The 19,665-nt window shown below is 44.0% G+C and overlaps 1 protein-coding gene across 2 annotated transcripts; it reads left to right on the top strand.

Moving 5' to 3' along the window:
- The first annotated feature begins 1,976 nt into the window (after positions 1 to 1,976).
- Positions 1,977 to 17,175, top strand: fxr2 (fragile X mental retardation, autosomal homolog 2). 2 transcript variants are annotated; one of them, XM_039821600.1, is made up of 17 exons: positions 1,977 to 2,721; positions 5,553 to 5,605; positions 6,496 to 6,589; positions 7,182 to 7,253; positions 8,691 to 8,839; positions 9,078 to 9,171; positions 9,555 to 9,671; positions 9,834 to 10,004; positions 10,115 to 10,193; positions 10,330 to 10,487; positions 11,369 to 11,455; positions 14,479 to 14,698; positions 14,822 to 15,001; positions 15,479 to 15,673; positions 15,853 to 15,960; positions 16,193 to 16,281; positions 16,395 to 17,175. In XM_039821600.1, exons 1-17 carry the CDS (start codon positions 2,671 to 2,673, stop codon positions 16,503 to 16,505), a joined length of 2,028 nt encoding a protein of 675 aa, XP_039677534.1. In that variant the 5' UTR covers positions 1,977 to 2,670; the 3' UTR covers positions 16,506 to 17,175. The 2 variants fall into 2 exon arrangements, with proteins under 2 accessions (XP_039677534.1, XP_039677535.1); XM_039821601.1 differs by having other exon boundaries at positions 10,330 to 10,439.
- The last annotated feature ends 2,490 nt before the right edge of the window (positions 17,176 to 19,665 follow it).

The following is a 19,665-nucleotide window of genomic DNA, read 5'->3' on the forward strand; positions in this document are numbered from 1 at the left end:
CCTGAAGGAAGCGTCCCTATTGGCTAACTGAGCCATGTGGTCGATACAACCAGAAACTGCGAGAACTGCATGCCACTCGCGAGAGCGCGCGCTCGCACCGGCTCAACGAAAATTATATTTCTAAGGAACGTTACCGTTGATATTATCTTCATTGACATTAATGATAATTATTGACATGTAGTCTGTAATTAAATACAAACGATTCTCTGCATGATAAGTTAACAGACCCCCCCCCCCCATTTTTTTTATTTTTTTTTACAAAATGTAACATGGTTGAAGTTAAAATCAGTCTAAAACATTATCTGTTATTATCTGTTAAGACCTCCAGGCTGGATCACAACGAGGAACTTCTCTGTCAGATTGAGTGGGAGCTGTTAGTAAGAACTGGACAAATAAATTGCCTTCACAGCAGTTCAGTAGGAAGGTAAAGAGACTTGATGTGCTGTCTGTGTTGTAACATTTGCATTGTTCAGCTTCCTATAGCCTACCTCTCTTCTTTTGGATCTGTATCTAAAACTCTTCTGCTTCGGGTCTGCACTGTAGCACCCTGCCTGATCAAAGCCATCTACAAGAGGTTTGATGAGTGCCAAGTCCTTCCATTGATTAGACAGACTACGATGAATGCTCTTTCTCTGCCTGACTCAGAATTCTTTTCTTAACCCAAACAACCTGAGCCAAATCTGTGCCTTGGTGTCATGTTTCGATGCTGGTCATCCTTCTCCTTGTTCTCAACATCATTTTAGACATGATATTTTATAATAAATATAATTTGCTTTACTAAAACTTGTTGAACTTCCAGGCCGAAGTCTTGTTGTTGGGTATATGTGTATTGATTTGATGACATGTATTGATTTGTATGAGCTTTTGTTTCCTCTGTCAAAGCACTTTGTAAACTATTGTTTTTAAAAATGCTACACAAATAAGGTTATTATTATTATTTTCTTTAATAAAGGGTCAATACATTTTAAGATATTCCTCTTTTTTTTTTGGTTTTGCTGTGCCAGATTTGTTTCACCTTTTTTGGCTAGTGAGGTAGGGGGATGATAAAGGCTCACGATTAAAATAATTATTATAATGACTTATTATAGCCTACTTGAAAGTTGATTAGAATAGATTACATGATATGCCTGGTCTTATGTTGGGTCTGGTGCTGCATCCAAATACACTGCACCTTCCTGCTATTGTCAATAATATATTTTCTGAGTTTTTTTTTTAAATTCTAAATGATTTTCTATGGACAATTTTTACACCTGTCTCAACATTTTCTATAAAACAAAGTAATTGAGCAGGCTGTCACATTCTATCCATATTGAATCTGGGGTTCCACAACTGTGAGTATTCCTGTACAGTGTGGGATTCCCCCATGACCTCTGTCCTCTTCTGTGTGCTGCTTCTCACAGCTGTTTCTTTCGCAACAGCCCCTTATCTGCCTAGTCTTTTTGGTGCTGCATTTCTGGTGCTTTGGAACCATAGGCTACTAACTTTCCCCACATCGTTTTATACTTTTTCACTCATTATTCTACTGTGATAAGGTGCGACGAGACAAGATGTGCCAATAAGCATTAAAACAATAATTAGGCTAAATGTGTGCCTGTATGTTTTTTTCCCCCTTTTCCAGTCTGAATATGGGTATTTTAAACATGTGATGTACCTTTGGCTTGATTCATAATATATATAGTAACTCCACAGTAAGGCTGTTTACACAATGGCTGGTGGTCCTCACTCATCAATGAGTGGGCAAAATGGGATATGGGAGCCAGTCAATTTGAATAAAATTATAATTGACACGGAGTGAAACCAATGGATTGTGTTAGGATGCAACTATCTAGATTGTATTGGTCGCGTTTATGGACCAACCCTTATTTGCTAAACCAATTAATAAAATCTAGGGTTGATTGCCGAGGTCTTTGACCAATCAGAATCCTGTATTTCCTAATAGGCGTGTTTTCGTCACTGAGGGGTGGGGTGTTCGAGGTCATTCAGTCCCACTCTGATTCACTCTATCGGCGTGTGTTTGTGGGGACGGGTAGTTGGAGTAAGAAGTCGCCGGGCGGCAGTGCATCTCAAACGCTTTTTGGGATAGAAACGCCGCTGAAATTTGCACCACAGACTGAAGAAACGACCCCCGGTGACGACTTCTGTGAAATTATTCAACGCACCGACTGCGCCACACGCACAACCAACAAACGCAGCCAGGCTATTAGGCTATCAAATGTTAGCCAGCTAGCATCCCTGAAAACTGACGGGATCAAGGTGTTGATAGCTAGCCTCCCAGCTAATTATCCATTAGCTAGCATCCTTCTGCCGTAGCATCATTAGCTTGATTTTCCTTCTCGCGCACGTCAGGACTTCACCATTGCTCGTGGCGGTGCCTTTCAGCTTGCGGGCACCAAATCCCACATCCACACAAAAACAGACAACTAGCTGTTTCTACCTAACGGCAGCTACTGCTGGAAAAGACAACGTCTGCGTTGCATTAGTTGGCACCATCACACCCATCTCCCCAACCCCTTCACCTCTGCCCCTCTCCCTCCACCCGAAACACTGGAAATCCACAAGCGGCCGGATAGCGGCGAAGGGCCGGCGAAGCTGGGGGTGCCACCGTTACCGGACTCGCCGGGAGTCGTAACGGCTACAGACAAGCTCAGCTGTGGGGACCTACCGACAAGTATGGACGGGCTGGCCGTGGAAGTTCGCGGCTCGAATGGGGCCTTCTACAAGGTAACCTGGTTACAGGCGTAGTTTCTACTTGTCCCAGTTAAAAGTTTTGTTTAAGGAATAACCGTTTTCGTTCTTCTGAGCACGGCCATAGCCAGACATTAACTATTTAATTATGGTTAGCTTGGGTCCAGTTGTGACAAACAGGGATGGTTTTGCGTCCCATTAGGGTTGGCCATTGTGGGGTGAGTAGCTAGCTCCAGCTAGCTGTTGAGCTAGGCACACTTGTCATCACTATGGCCTATATTTGGTCGTTTATACCAAATGTCAATATGAATACAGGCCATACCGTTGGAACCAGATTGCCATAATTTTGACATGGCATAGTGTTTCTCAGAGCATATTGCTGTGTCTTGAAATGTAGAATTCAGGCGTTTAATACCAAAGCGAGCTGCTAATCAGACAAGCTCTAGTGCAGCTCATGCTTACATGCACTGAGATGCTACATCAGAGCTCACACAATTCATATGTTTTGTCCCCTAACCCACGTTGCAGCAACACTAATGAACATCAGGTCATATGTGTATATTGCTCTGACAAGGAAGAACTACAGTTTCTGTTTCATTTCTGCCTCATTTTCAAAAGAAAGTTTCGTATGCAGACACATGACATGAAGGATTTGTTCTTTCTGTGTCATAGCTTGTTTTCAAACATCACATTAAGATGGCAACCCAGTGACTTCAAATTGAAATAAATAAATGTATTTTTTTTATTAATAGACATCTTAAATATCAATGTTTTTGTTGGTCAGTCATACGGATTTGGGTCTTGGTGAACATTGTCGCTACTGATATAATTTGGGATTTCATGGAATCTTAGTCCTAACCTTTTGTGACATCTCTTATTTGATTGCTTTCAGTTGAATTCCTCCATGTGCTCTTCTAGTCTCTGTCTTTGGGGGTTCTGATGGTCAAGCGAACACATGGCGGTTTAGAGATGAGCCTATATTTACTCTCCTCATGGTGCTTCACCTGTCGTCCTGTTTTACAGGGTGACAGTTTGACTCTGGCATGAATGAACACTTCCACTCCTCTCTATTACGTCCATTATCTCTCACAGCTCTCATTTTGTGGACGAGTTGGACATCTGTTATGCCCCTGTAAAACACTTTGCAACGTATGCCTGTGAAAAGCGCTTTATACATCATTTTTTACTTTCTTTCTTACTCTTAACTGTGTTAAGGACATTCTAAATATCATATTCCAGTAGAAATGTTTTGCGATTTGTAAAGTCTGCATCTGTTGCGGTAGAAAACACGCACCAGGATAGCCGTTTTAAATCCTAAATGAAGATTTAAACAGTTTTTGTATTATGTTAACTGTGAGTGATTCTCCACATTAGTTTCTATTTGGCTGAATAATTTGCATCGATTTTTGCACATTTATACGTTATCATAAGCAGGCCAGTCAAATGAGTATGTCTAAACACAATAGCTTCTTGTGTGAAAAAGATAGAATTATCCCATCTAATCCATTTCTGTGAGAGAGGAACGTTGCAAATCTCCTGTGGTCTAAAAGGTCTTGCTCGCCACATGGACTTGCAGGACGAAGGGACGTCATTACGAAGCTGCCTGTGATGCCTCTCTGCCCCCACCTTTCCACCAGTCACGTCGTAGTAGGAGGGCTTGTCTGCCCTTTGACCTGGCCGTACTTGGAGGAACCAATACTCAACCTGACATAACATGCACATGCAACTGTCTCCTAATGGGACTTTTAGAAATGGGGAGGATGAGGGCCTTTTTTTATTTTTTATTTTTTCTCAGTCAGACCTTTTGTCATTGCTGGCTTCTTCTCAAGAAGCTAGTCAGGTCTAGTGCCACTTGGATCCTGCAGTGTGAGAGGCAGATGCTAACCGTTCATTTAGATACAGAGGCATGTTTTGACCATTAATTAGGACCATCTCAGAACCACAGGTGGTGATTGATAATCAGACTTGTGGTCTGTGGAATGCTTAAGGGATGTAAAAGGGTGTAAAATGTAAAAAAAAAAAAAATCCCAATGTGTCGTCTACACACGCACACGTTGCCCCATGATCCAGGCTGAAACCCTAGCCAGCACTTGCAGTGCAAAGGCAGCATCTTCCCAGCAGGTGAATCCACCCCGACCCCCCCATGCATGGTTGCAAGAAACTGCCTGACCTCTCTGTCCCATATACGGTAGTGTCACACTGGGAGACATGCCACACCCACCACTTTCCTCCCGTCTCGTCATTGCTTAGTGGCGGGGGGGGGTCGGGGGTGTTGGTCAAAGGTTTATGGCATGATGAGATTTATGGATGGTCATGATGATGATGATGATGATGATGGACAAGTAACATGTTTAAGGGGTCGCTCTGGTAGTAGTTGTCTCTGGGCTATCGCTTAATATTTCCATATAGGCTAGGCTGACCGAATGCCTGCCTGCCTTCCCTATACCTATATAAATGTGCCCTCATGAACATGCCGCTTGTAAAACTAGTATTCAAACGTACAAGAAAACTAATGCATTTTAATTGTGTGTGTGTGTGTGTGTGTGTGTGTGTGTGTGTGAAATTTCCAGGCTGTCTGTGCTGTCAGGAGGAGTCAGTGTTCGTAGTCACGTTATCCAGCACAGAATTCACAGCCAGAGAATTGTGTCAGTGATGTGATGTCTTGGCTCCCGAAAAGCCCTAGATGCTGTTTTTCAGCAACAGTCACAGTGTTGGTCTTGCATGGCTTACAAGTCAGCTGTCTGTGTTGTTTACATGCAAAATCAAACGCTCACAACCCCTCCTCTCATCACCGTCTGTCCTGTGCATTCGTGGGAATAAATTGCTCTCTCTCTCTCTGTCTCTCTCTCTCTCTGCTTTTCTTTTAGGGTTACATCAAAGATGTCCACGAAGACTCGCTCACAATTGTTTTTGAAAACAAGTACGTTTCCCGTTTCTATGAACCTCTCCTGTATGTCTACTGTATGATAAATAGTCCATACATGGCTAAATGAAGCTTGAATTGTAGTAACTGAAAGTTACTACGACTGCTCACGGCTGGCGCTTTACCCAGGCGTTCAAAAATTGTCCTCTTCAGCACCTGTGCTTGGCACGCAGCTGCCCATACATGTCTCTGTTTTTTGTTTTTTTTTACCTCCTGCTCTGATCCCTCCCGCCCTTGCCATCCTGATAGCATGCTTTCCTATACTCCTAGTCCCACCTACTGTCCCTTTCCACTACCCGCCCATCCCCCTGGTCCCTCTTTATCTACTCCGCTCATAGTGTAGAGAAGGGTGCCCCTAAAAATAGTGACCCAAGGTATGCAGAGTGGGAGGGGTGTCCCCCCTCCCCCCTTCTCCTTTTACTTTCTCTGAGCACATGGAGTGGTTGGAGTAGCTGGTTGTATAAGATAGTGAATGAATGAGACTTTTTTTTTTTTTTTTTTTTTTGGTCTTAAATGGCAGTTATAATTCTCTTGAATCTAAATAATTTTTTCTATCTAAAGTTCTTGTCTAAGTTCTTATTTCATGTAAAAGGACATCCTACAATGAACATAGTCACTCACTGTCCAGACGCAGTTCCACAAACTTCCTCATTAAACATAACGACCCATTTTAATTATAATTATGTCTGTTAATGTGCTTCACGCAACTGAGTGGGTAATACACCCAGGTCAACACAATCCCAATATGACACTAGGGCAAAAAGAGCTTGAGCTAGACTTGCTTGAGCTATGCGACAGCACTTATTTTATTTCTTTTTATTTTACCTGTGGTTGTTAAGCTGACGAGTGTTTTTTTTGTGTATCGTTTCTGTGTTTTCTTGCCATAGCTGGCAGCCAGAGAGACAGTTGCCCTTCAGCGACGTGCGGTTGCCTCCTCCGGCCGACTACCACAAGGAAATTGGCGAAGGAGAGGAGGTGGAGGTAAGGCCTGCCGCTTTGTGTCTCCCTGACTCTGCTCATCCAACTGACTTTTCGCTAACTTCATATCTCAAGGCCTCGGTGTCTTTTTACTTCAGTGTTTCCTGTAGGATTTATTTTAGCAGTGGGGAGGTCTGTCCCAACATGGAAACACTGCTTCACCAGAACAATCATTATTGGCTAGTATTGACTTGTGACTGACATTTCTAGGACATCGATGTGAACTCCAAATTGGGATTTATTTTTTTTTTTTTAAATGAAATGATCTACCGTTATGTCCTCCTTAAGTATTTGTCTTACTGTAAAACGTCTACTAGTATGTGGCTGCTTATAAGCTGTTTTAAATCTGGATTTTTGTTGGTGCTTTTGGGCAGCAGATTAGAATATCAACAATATTTTCTCCATATCACACACGACACTAGTTATTTGTACAGTATGCATCCTGTCTGCTTTTTGCAGCCATGGCCATGTCCACTGTCATCACATCTGGCTTTCCATTACAAACCGCTTGAAGCACACTTAACGGGTGTAATAGTGGTAGGTTTTTTATTTATTTTTTTGTCTCTGGTTCAGCTGTCAATCACTCTCCTCACAGGTTTACTCGAGGGCCAACGAACAGGAGCCATGTGGCTGGTGGCTGGCCCGGGTCCGAATGATGAAGGGAGAGGTAAGTGTTTTTTTTAAATGAGATAGACAGTTGGTAAAAGATAGAAGAAGCGAACTTTATCGCCAAATGTTTTCATCGCTGATGCACACGAAAACGGAGCATATTCTTTTTCCTTTGGAGACGTGTTTGTCTTTACGGTGTTTTTTTTAAATCTCCTCTCAACCTCTGCATGTGTCCTTTATTTCAAACAACATAGTTGCACAACAGTAAATTACGCAGATCAGCGTGATGTTGTCTTGTCGTAAACCACAGCAAAAATCCGGTCTGATTTGCCTAATCTTCACGGTGCCTTGAACGCGGTGGAGACACCAATGCGCTTGAAGACATTAGTTAGTGTCTGAGTTTTAGCTCCTTGGGCTTTAAAATCCCTGGAGCCATTTAGTTGGAACAGGGCTAATATTGTTAAGAAGGAGATACCTTGAGTCAATGATGAGATCCAGCTAGGCCAGCTTCCTCTCTATCTCACTGTGGTAATAATTAGTAATAGAGGCGAAGCAGCTCTTAGCTTTTACTTTGACATCAGTGTTTTGTGGTACTGCCAGTAACTGTTTATTGAGCTTTCAGTACGGCCGTATGTAGAGTGAATACAGGCGGCCCGTAGGAAGATAAGCACTGCTGGGTAATGAGCTCAAAGAGCCAGTATGTCCTGATGTGGTCTGACACTGTACCTTCACATTATATTTCCCCATACACCCTGTGCTTTTTCTTGGCACTGACTTCTTGTGACGAAATGGATTTGCACCAGGCTCGGTCTAACTGGCACAGTTGGCTTATTTTGACGTTTTTTTATTTATTTATTTATTTTTTGAACCAGCGTTGGCTCTTGGTCACCAGTACGAGTGGCAGGTGGAATAGTGGGTCAGTGTGATTATGGAAAGGCCAGCGTTTGTAGTGCTCCTGTGCCAGGGGTGTTGCTGTCGTAGGCATAGTGCTGTTATTTGGAGCCGTCTGATAAGAGCCTACAGGAATGTCTAGCATTGACTGATGGCTTTAATTCTGTGAGCATGGCGTGTGCTGTGTTCATCTCACTGCCTCACTCTCTCCTATGGTTCCCCTTTTTCTTTTTCGTCATTTTATTTTATTTTTTATCTCTCTGCGTTAGTCTTTGTTCCATCATTGAAACAGATTAAACTGGGAAAGGAATGTAGCATAGCCTCACTTAATAAATAAATAAATAAATAAATGAAGCTATAGATTTAATGTACAGTATTTTTTGATGTGAAGTATCATTTCTTAATTTGAGAAAGCGGACATCTGTTAACTTTTTATTTGACAGCTGATTCAGAATTTGTAACTGGATTGAATACAGCAGTTCTGCGTGGCATGGTTTTTTTCATTTTTTTTTTTTTCATTGTTTATCTGAGCTGTCAAACTTTCATGTGTCTGACATTTTGGGCTCCATTATTAAAAATCTGTATCTCTTGTGCTGTTTTTCAGTTCTACGTGATTGAATACGCGGCATGCGATGCCACATACAACGAGATTGTCACGGCAGAGCGCATCAGGCCCCTCAATCCAAACAGCCCTTCCTCTCGAAACTCCTTCCACAAGGTCCCCATCCCTGTCCCAGAAGACCTGAGGGACATGTGAGTGTCCTTACATTGTCAAGATTTCTTTGAATTAACGTCAGCATTGCGGCATCTTAAGACCTGGACATTTTTCTTGGGTATATGAATGGATGATTCCACAGGTCGAAACACGGTTCTCTGAATGTTCAGCTATTAATCGCAAGTTGTCTCAGTGAGCGGTGATGTTTATAATGGCCCACTGCTGGCAAATGAATAACGAGGCTGACTCTCCTGTGGATTGTTTTCTCATCGACAGCTGTGAAAATGACAACATTCACAAAGAGTTCAGGAAAGCTATCGGAGCCAACTGCATCTTCTACAGCGCCCAAACACACGAACTCATTGTGCTGGTTAGTACTCGGATTACACCCTTCAGCTGGGTCTTAACTCGCCATCAAGTGAATGGACTTGATACATATCCACAGATGAGAAACTAATACAAAGGAGCTGTAGTAGATCTCACATAAAACTTTGAAAGGAATGTTTTTGGGGTATTGTTAAGATACTAAGGTGTAGATTTGAATCCAGCTCATGCCCCGTAGCTTGCCTCCTCATCCTGCCTCTCTTAGGTGTTCTGTTTTTAGACAAAAGAAATACAATGACTAAAGTCTGAATCCACATTTTTGACAACTTTGTCAGTATTAAAGAATCCTTTTTAATATGCTGATATTCACATACACTGACATAACAAATGTTGATAAACTGTAACTGATCTCTTTTTGGTCATCCGCAGTCCACAAATGAAACCACAGTAAAGCGTGCGACTCTTCTGAGCGACATGCATTTCCGCAGCATCCGTACCAAGCTTATGCTAATGTCCCGCAACGAAGAAGCCACCAAACATTTGGAGGTAAGCCTACTCTTTTTGCACACATCCTGTCAAATACACACTGAATTTTGCCCGTACGTGTGTGTGTGGATATTTGTCACTAAAACATAAGAAGCCCCAGCCAACCATTTTGGCTCAGTTTACACGTTTGCACACAAACCACCTACGCGTTTCCCCTCCCAGACAAGTAAGCAGTTAGCGTCAGCGTACCAGGAGGAGGTGAGGGTCAGGGAGGACCTGATGGGCCTGGCCATCGGCTCCCACGGTGCCAACATCCAGCAGGCGCGGAAGGTACCTGGTGTCACGGCGATCGAGTTGGAGGAGGAAAGCTGCACGTTCAGGATCTACGGAGAGGTACGCTGCTTGATGAGCTCGTGTGCCGTTGTATGTCCTTGCTATGTCCGTTCTTGTCCCGATGTGTGGCAAGACGAAGTGTAATTTGATGTTTTGTCTTTTTGTTACAGTCCCCAGAGGCAGTAAAACAGGCTAGAGAGTATCTTGAGTTCACAGAAGACTACTTTCAGGTACCCAGGAACCTCGTAGGTGAGTGAGCTACATTCCCGAGGGAGCTCATTTTGTTGGTGACAGCATTCCACTTCACATACTCCTTATCACAACACACATATACACTCTTGTTATTATCGTGACATTGTTTTTTTAACCCCCCCCCAATGCGCAGGCAAAGTCATCGGCAAGAACGGCAAAGTCATTCAGGAGATTGTGGACAAGTCGGGCGTGGTCCGCGTCAGGATTGAGGGAGACAACGACAAAAAGCTTCCCCGTGAGGAGGTAGGCAGGCAGGGGGCAGGCAGGGACGACACTGCCAGCAGCAAAGAGGTGAATGGACCGCTCGGCTGGCCTCCCAGTCCCCCTATAACCCCCCCCGAAAAGCAAAGATTATTAGCCGCAGCGGAGTGTAGAAGTCCCCATGTGCTGTCTGCTTTGACACCGTGCTGCTTTGTCTTTCTTGTTTTGTCACTAGCACTTGTGTTTCCATTGCTGTCAATACACACAGCCCACTGCACAGCATATGTCAGTTACGGTGGCTGTGTGTGGGCACTTAGCTGTCTGTCGTCTCTGATGGGTTGATATGTTTCTGTTGAGTGTGCTTCCTGTGATTTTTATATATATATATATATATATATATATATATATATATATATATATATATATATATATATACACACACACACACACACACACACACACACACACACACACACACACACACACATATATTTTTTTTAGCATACTAATCTTTCCAGGAATGGTTTGTAATTCACCGCCTTAAATGTTGTTGGTTTTTTCGACAAAGGTTTGAACTGTTTCCTAGTCGGGGATATCTACCTGATAATAGCGCTCAGTGTTTATAGCGATGATTCAATTTTATTCATAGTATCAAATCATAACAAGAGTTCTCTCAAGACACTTTGCAGATGGAGTAGGTCTAGACCACACTCTTATAATTTTACGAAGACCCAACAGCTTCCCACGAGCAAGCAATTTGGTGCAACAGTGGCGAGGAACATCTTCCTTTTAGACAGACCCCCCCGACTCTTTGTGGGCGGCATCTGTCACTGCTGCTTTGGACACAGACACTGATATCTGATATAGATATACAGATATAGAGAAATATGATTCATAATTCTAGCATGATGATTGTTTTTTTTTTTTTAAAGCCTCTCAACTCTTCATCTAACCTCTCTGTGTTTGACCAGGGCATGGTTCCCTTCGTGTTTGTGGGAACTAAAGAGAACATCAGCAATGCTCAGGCTCTGTTGGAGTACCACGTGTCCTATCTCCAGGTTAGTCGATCCTCCACGTTCACCAGTAGGTGGAGGCACTTGCCTTTTCTTTCTGTTCTGTCACTCAAAAAAACGTGTGTTTACTGCATTTCGGTCGGCTGCAGCCGTTTTTACTCTGACTTTGATTCCATGAAAGGTGTTCTTTTTGGCCAGAATGTCGAGGAAACGTGTTTCTTAGAAGCACTTGTCCTTTATGTGACATGTGGGGTAAGGACAGGGTGCTGTTGGGAGATGTGGGCGTATGTGCAGGGTCCTTTCATATTGGTCACCTGTTACCCTCCTGTCCTGCACCACATGTGGAAAGCTGCTTAGAGCACCTCGTTTTGCCCTTACCTCATGTGCTTTTATAAATAGCCCCTCTCTCTGGGATGGGGTGAAGGGTACGCATGAGTTTAGATTACCAGCTATCTGGACCCTCAGCTTCCAAGAATAACACCAAACCCTTGCCCTGCGTCCCTTCCTTCACGCCCCTCCCTGGAGGTTCAGCTGTTGTTGGTGGAGGCAGCTGTCGCACTGTGAAGTGAGACCCCACACACACACACACAGACACTCCTCCAAATAAGCCACCACTAAACCACCAAAAGAAACTGCTGCCATTGCACTGCTGCCATTAGACGCCAAAGCCCACCCCTCTCTTCTATGAAGATGGCATGGCTTTTTCTGACATTTTTAAATTGTCGTACAAAAAAAAATCTTTTTTTAAAGATGTCATTTAAGTGTCAGCAAACATAAACCGATCCATTTAACTTGATCCTGGCTGTAACGCTGTGCTGTGAGCGAGAGCATTGGTTGCACATGGGTGGAACGGTGGTTCAGGGAATCCCCGGCTAAGTTATACTGCGTTGCTGGAGAATTGTGGGAATGACCGTTAAACTCCCTCAAAGCACATCCAGAACATTTCAGCCGTTTCCTACGCATAAAGCCCTTTCCCAGCCTTGATCACTACAACTAGTACGCTTTTAATCACTTTTAATCAAATCAGCCATCAGATAACCCTGGTAGGTGTGCTGTCTAAATGGTTATTTTCAGGGTTTTTGCTGGGTTGAATTTGCCCACAGTCCCATCTGGTTGGAACACTGAACTTTACGCATTACTGCCACTTAGTGGTAGAGCGGTAGACTTAATCACAAAGCACAAGACCAGCCCAGGCCCACGGCAGATGTTTGAAGACCATGGCTTGGTCCCAGCACAATACAGCAGAAGTTGTGTGCAGTATTTTAAAGGTGTCTGTTATGAACCGATTGCAGGCAATCGCAGTCAACCAAACTAGAAGTCTGCAGCAAAATCTGTTACTGCTGTGAGCTGAAAGCACTGTAATACTTCAATTGATTTAATGGAGATTTTGCAATCAGGGTTTCCGTTGATCCTTATAAAGTCATAACATGTATTAAGTCTTATTTTCAATTATGGTAAGTCTTAAAATTTTGAGGCATGAGACCTATTTCCCCCCAGGATTCACTTGCGTATGGTTTGGTCATCGCCGTTTGTGACTCGGTCCAGCTCTTTCTTTTTCTTGTAATGTTTCAATTGGTTCTCCCTGCTCTCATGGTAACCAGATTAAAGAAGTACACAAAACAATATAGATTATGCTCAATTTAAGACCGGTGGCCTTGGGGTTTCAGAGAAGACCCAAAGCCTTCTGTTATTTGTGATGGTTGCTAGAATCTGGATAATGTTTTCAGTGCAGAGCCACAACGGCCACTGTATGCGACATGCAGGACAGGAGAGGACTTTTTTGTGTGTGTGTGTGTGTGTGTGTGTGTGTGTGTGTGTGTGTGTGTGTGTGTGTGTGTGTGTGTGTGTGTGTGTGTGTGTGTGTGTGTGTGTGTGTGTGTGTGTGTGTGTGTGTGTGTGTGTGTGTGTGTGTGTGTGTGTGTGTGTGTGTGTGTGTGTGTGAGATTAACTATAGCCCACTCTATGTGTGCAATAACGGCCAGAACAGCTCCATTGTTTTACACATTGTCTAAATTAACAATTCCAATCAAATTGTAATTAAAATTAATTTAAAATAAAATGTGTACATATTGTAAAGTGTGACAGTAGGACATGGTTTACTGCATTTGCAATTCATTTGATTACTTTATGAGATTTGATTGTTACATATATGGTGCTAAAACAATTGTAAAGTTGATTTATATATATTTATATATAAAGTTCAGCCGTAATTTGCTTTCGTTGGCTGTATAGACTGTGTAAAGATCACATTTTCTCTTAAAAAGCCGTCAATTTGATTTCCAAAAGGGTACAGCAACCCTGAATAATAGTTGTTGCCCACCATGCTTACAATCAAAACTAATCCATTATCCTTGTTTAAGTCATAGCGGTCCTTTTTCTTTTTGGTCCTCACACGTGGATTTAAATAGCAGCATGTGTGCTTTGTTTGGAGTTGACCTGATAATACCTGATGGTCAGATGGTCTGCATGTGATGGGATATCTTTTGGCACGCTGCCCCGGTCACCTCGACATGTTTCAACAAATGTTGGAAGATGCAGTATGTCCTACATGGTATTGGTCAGACCGTAGTGACTCACTTTGTTAACTTTTTTATTTATTTTTTTATTTATTTATTTTTATTTTTTTTAACCCTTATGTTGTCCTTTGGGTCCCAGTGACCCAAAGGACAAAACAAGGGTTATGTACTTTTGTTTACTTTGTTGAGAATTGCTCTCTAAACCCTGTCTCTTGTAAAGTAAGTAAGTAAAGTTTATTTCTAGAGCACATTTAAACACAGTTTAAGCTGACCAAAATGCTGTACAAACAAACACTAAGGTGCTGTATTAACCCTTGTGTTGTCCTTTGGGTCACCAAGACCCGAAGGACCACACAAGGGTTAAAGCAGTTTATTTAAGTGCTTGTTATTTTTCCATGCATTTGACTAATGGGCGTACGCCCAAGTGTGTAGTATAATGGGATGCAGGGAGGAATGGGCATTTTGTTGAAACATTTCAATAAAGCCCGTGCTGAGGAACAGGCTTTGAAGTGTACACTATCTCCCAACTGTCTCGTCGTCCCTTTCCTGCAGGAAGTGGAGCAGCTGCGCCTAGAGCGTCTCCAGATTGACGAGCAGCTCCGTCAGATTGGGGTCGGGTACCGCGCGCCCCCTAGTCGAACCGGGGGCCCCGGTGTTGAACGGGAGAAAGGCTACTTGACAGATGACAGCAGCAACTCGCTCCACACCTCTCGCACCTATGGGGGCCGCGGCAGAGGGCGTAGGCCCTCCAACAGCCAGTACTCTGGATATGGTGAGGATGAAGGAGCTGAAGCATGATTTCTGTTGGACACACTGGAGAGTAATGTAGACAAGAAAAAGAAAAGGAAAAAACAATTCTGTCATTTCAAACGTCTTACTTGTCTGCTTGATCCAGGCACAAACTCTGAACTGTCCAATGCCTCCGAGTCCGAGGACCTTGGCGAGCGAGACCAGAGGCCCCGTGGCATAGGCGGCGACGAGAGAGGCTCCCGACGGGGGGGCAGGGGCCGAGGCTCTAACCCAGGACGAGGCCGCGGAGGGCCAGCATCCAAGCCTTCCAACTCCATCAGCGCAGGTAGTTAAAGCCCGTGTTTAGGTTACCAGCCAACCAAGGCCTTGCATTTCAACCTTTACCGAGGAAGCTCAGCTACCACCACACCAAATCCTGTTCTCAATTTAACATTTCGTCGTTGCGTACATTTGTGTAAAGGGCTGCACCCCCTTTATGCTGTATTTAAAGGAGAATTCCAGTCGATTTTCATCACGTAGCTCTGTTGTTGGTAAATTTGTGAGCGACTGAGTGCTGTCAGTAGCGAGAAAAACAAAAACAATCGGCGCTGCCTACACCGTGTTAGCACCCAGGAGGCTGAAACAGGGCAAGTTTTAAAAGGTGCTTTTAGCCTCTTAACATGTTCAAAATGTCATTCCAAGTGCCTCCCCATGTGAAGGGATTCCTTCTGCGTGAACCCAGTGAATCTGCCTGCAGTAGATGTGGAAGAAATGCATGAAAGTTGTAGTTGGAATACTAATTTCTAATCTGTGGCATATCCAGTGCTGAGGGACCCAGACAGTAACCCGTACTCCCTGCTGGAGGGCGAGGGAGAGCTGGCCGACGCAGACATCAGCGAAGGCATGGGAGGAGATCGCCGCAGACGCTCCCGACGCCGCCGCAACGACCAGGAGCCCAGCGTGATGGACGCTGCCGCCGAGTCGGACGGCCAGGCCGGCCCCAGCGAGAATGGCCTGGGTGAGAGCTTGTAGCGTGGTGTTTTCTCGTCTCTGTTGCGTAATCATTTAGAGAACCAGAAACGTTCTCAAAGTAGGAATGCACCGGCACATTGTAAATCTCTGCAGGCTGGTCCAACTGTGACTTTATCGGAGATAGTAACACTTTTTTGTTTTTCTCTCTCCTCATTTGACGGTTAGATGAAGAAGCGCGACCTCAGCGCCGCAACCGAAGCCGCCGCCGCCGTAACCGTGGCAACCGCCCAGAGGGAGGTTCAGCAAGCCGTGACAGACAGCCTGCTGAAAGTGGTGAGTCGCCATGTTTTACGAGTCAACAGTTTCCTCTTCAGAATGACCAGGATATTGTCTATCAAAATCCTCTTTGGTCGTGCTTGATTGTCTTTGGTATTATAGTTGTAGTTTTTTTAGGGCTACAGGGGTGCTGATGGAACATCTTGAAGTACTACCAGGGCCTAGTGTACTGAATGTACAATGTAGCTCCCAACAATCGTTCCAGCTAACCATTTTTTTATGTTTTCAGTGACTGTTGCTGACTACATATCCCGTGCCGAGTCCCAGAGCAGACAGAACCTGCCCCAGAAGGAAAACCACGCTGGCCCCGAGCCCAAGGTACAGGCAGAAACCCACATTTGACCCCGGCCTTAGTTTTTTTTTATTATAAATCCAATTGTTGGTCCATTCTCACCTTTTGCCTCCCTCCCCTCCCCGTCCCTCCCCCACAGGAGAACGGGACCAGCGCCACAAAGGACGAGCGAACACCCTCCAAGGGTTCCCCCAGCAAAGGCAAGACCGCGGCCAGCGAGACCCTGACCTTGGTCAACGGGGTCTCGTAAAGAGACGGCCCCCCGTCCCTCGCGAAACCCAAGTCTAGAGCAAGACTCCATGGCAAACTCTGTCCCTGCTTGCATTAACTTAAACCTTAAACAGATGAGTGAAAAAGTACCTGACAAAAATACCTGAAATCATACTACGAGAGTGAAAAAGTACAAAAAAACGACAAACGCATCTACTTAAAAACACACGTTAACGGTGTATGCTATCCTATCTATCAGTACTTAGTGCTTATTTAAAAAAAAAAAATAAAAAAAAAAAAAAAACTAGCTTGCCAAAAAAGAGCTGGTGGATGTGACTTGATTTTTAAAAATACTGAAATACGAGAAAACAGGACGAGACTATTTTTTTGTTTTGTTTTTCGAAACGGTTGTCTTTATTTGTGTCTTTTATTTTATTTCTTTTTGTTCTGTTAATTTTGTTCATTGTTTATCACTGGTTTGGACTCGGGCGTTCGCTCTCTCAACCAAAACAGACGCGTCTCTTAACAGTGTTAAAGTACCGACTAGAGAGATGTAAGCTGTTAGGGAGTGGCGCACAAGCGGACAGTCCAATAGCTTATGTGACGCGACGTTCGCACACTGAACCTGGGAGTGGAGGCAGACAGACAGATTGGAATATTGATAGACATTGTGCCTTGAATTTGAAAAAAATAATAATAATAAAAAAAAACTTGAGTTTTCCATTTAAGTTTGTTTTTGTTTCCCAAGAGGAAGAAAAGACAGAAAGGTGGTCTTCCAGGGTTTTTTATTTTTATTTTTATTTTTTCGGTTCCAAGAAGAGAACAGACCTGTGAGGGAGTGATTTGTAAAAATGAGTGAAAAGAGGATACAGACAAGGAGGGAAGTGGCTGGCCAACATGAGGGTGGGGAGAAGAAAGAAGTCCGGTGCCAAACACGAAAATTCAAGGCGCCTGTTCTCATTCCGAGTAGAATGGACGGCGTAGGGGGTCAGTGTGCGCGTGTACGTGCGTGCGTGCGTACGTATGTGTGTGTTTGTGTGTGCACAGTTGCGATATTTGGCAACCACAAAACAAAACTGGGAGGGGAGAGGTGACGACAACAAAAAAAATACGTAACGCAGCCCTGGGCGGTTGCACGGTGAGGCATCTCTATTTATCAACGGGCCTGTGGGGGGGGGGGGTCTTCCTCCTCCTACCTGTTCTAGGTCTTTTGAGGGTCCAGGGTGGCTCCCATACAGCCTTGTAAACAGGACAAGCTGAGATCAGACAGACGGCAAACTTGAACTATAGATTTAGACTTAAAAGAAGAAGAAAAAAACTATACCGTGCCTCTTTCTCTGTGTCGGAAGAGGAGAGGGGAGGGGGGGGCAGCGGTGCTAGCTTCCAGCCACACTTGTGTCTTGATAAACCACTGCAGCGCACAGCTCCGAATGCACACAAGGGCGTAAACCCCCTCTTTGCTTGCGTTGGGGGGGGTTGTGGGGGGGGGGGGGGGGGGGGGGGGGAGGGGGGGAGAAAAAAAAAAAAAAAAAAAAAAAAAAGGGCCAGGAAGAAAAAAGAAGAAGAAGGAAGAAGAAAAAGGAAAAGCGGACTGTGGGATCGGGACAGCTTCAAATGACCGGAGAAGCCACGCATGACACACAGGCTCACACTTGCAGGATACATACGATAGGCATACACGGCAGGGGGCGCGCGCGAGTCGGCGCTGTCGCCCCTCGTCACGGCGCAAAGTAGAGGACCGCAACAGGGAAGACGAAACAAAACAACCAACGGAACAAAAACAAGCGTGGGGGTCTGTCTTGTTCCTAGCAGTTTGGGGGTTGGCAAAACTGAGTAAGAGAGGGACTCGAAACCTCCCGTGGCTCTCTGCTCATATTGTTACTGTTGTCTTGGTTACCGCTACTCAAGTTCATTTTTGTTGCTATATTTCCACATCTTTAGAAAATATGAAATAAAAAATGGAAGTGAAATCAACCTCTTCTCTGGAGACGAACTTTGATTTCTCTTGTCTTGTGAGTTTGCAGTCTATTTTTCTAACGTGCATGGCGTTTTAGTTAGCGAGTAGTAGGTGGCGCCTGTCCTGTGCATGAGGAAAAGGCTGTTATTAATCTGACTTACAAAGCCATTATTTCATTCACTAGAATTGCTGCTAATGTACACATTGAATGTCCAACTAACGTAGAAGCTCTACCTAGGAGAGAGTGAGACTATTTGTGACTTAAAAAAATGAAGAAAAAAATAATAATTCCTTCCCCACCCACCCGCCACTCATCTGCCCAGAACGCCCCAAGTTTTTTCTACCAGTGGATTTGAGTCAGGAAGGGGACCCACTCCTACGCTCACAAGTTTTCGGAGTCACACACACACACACACACACACACACACACACACACACACACACACACACACACACAAAGTATTAAATTACAAAGGGCAACATTGTGACATGCAAGCGTCCACGTGACCAAAGGTTTTGAGAGACCGATGAATGGGAGTGTGGTTGAGAATGACCCCCAGATGCTGCTGTCATACATTTCTGCTCACCTGTATGTTTTTAAAAGGAATGAACGAGCACTTGAGTATTTGTACCTTGGTTTCAGTTGTGTGTGTGTGTGTGTTTGTGTGTGTGAGTGGAGGACGAAGCCCTATCTGGAATGTTTGTGTTTACCTTGATACCTCATTGTGTGAGTACTGTATATCCTAATGTATCTGTATCCCTCACGTCCTGTTGAAAGACTGCTGTCTGTGTGTGTGCGTGGGTTTGTGTGTGTGTGTGTGTGTGTGTGTCTGTGTGGATGCTGGTTGTACAGTCGACTCCTCACTCTGTCAGATTTTGTCTCTGGTTTTCTCACTCATGTTCTGATGGCAATAAAGGACTTTTCATTGTTTGGTATACATCTTTTCTGATCAGTTTTGTTCTTTTTAGTATAGGGCCCAAACTCTGACAAAAGCAGCCGGAACAAAAAGTCAGTTGGGACTGCAGTCATTTAAGAAATTCAAAATTACTCTGTTTATATAAAAAAAAAAAAAAAAAAAAGAGTTCAGTTCCTAATTTTGAGTTTACAGAAGCATGAGTTTCTGTTGTAGACGCACTGTAGAGTGACTCAGCAGGATATTTACAGCGTCATGGTTGTTGGACTGTTTTCTGGACCTACAGAGACACTGGATCTGGTGCATCTTTCCCCGACCTGTAAATGATA

This window comes from Perca fluviatilis, chromosome 14 (genome assembly GCF_010015445.1).
Source record: "Perca fluviatilis chromosome 14, GENO_Pfluv_1.0, whole genome shotgun sequence".
In the NCBI taxonomy this organism is placed as follows: Eukaryota; Metazoa; Chordata; class Actinopteri; order Perciformes; family Percidae; genus Perca; species Perca fluviatilis.

Coding starts and splice junctions, on each gene's coding strand:
- fxr2 (XM_039821600.1), top strand. CDS start 2,671: ATGGACGGGCTGGCCGTGGAAGTTCGCGGCTCGAATGGGGCCTTCTAC. Junction 11,456..14,478: donor ACCACGTGTCCTATCTCCAG/GTTAGTCGATCC, acceptor CCTTTCCTGCAG/GAAGTGGAGCAGCTGCGCCT. Junction 16,282..16,394: donor ACGCTGGCCCCGAGCCCAAG/GTACAGGCAGAA, acceptor CCTCCCCCACAG/GAGAACGGGACCAGCGCCAC.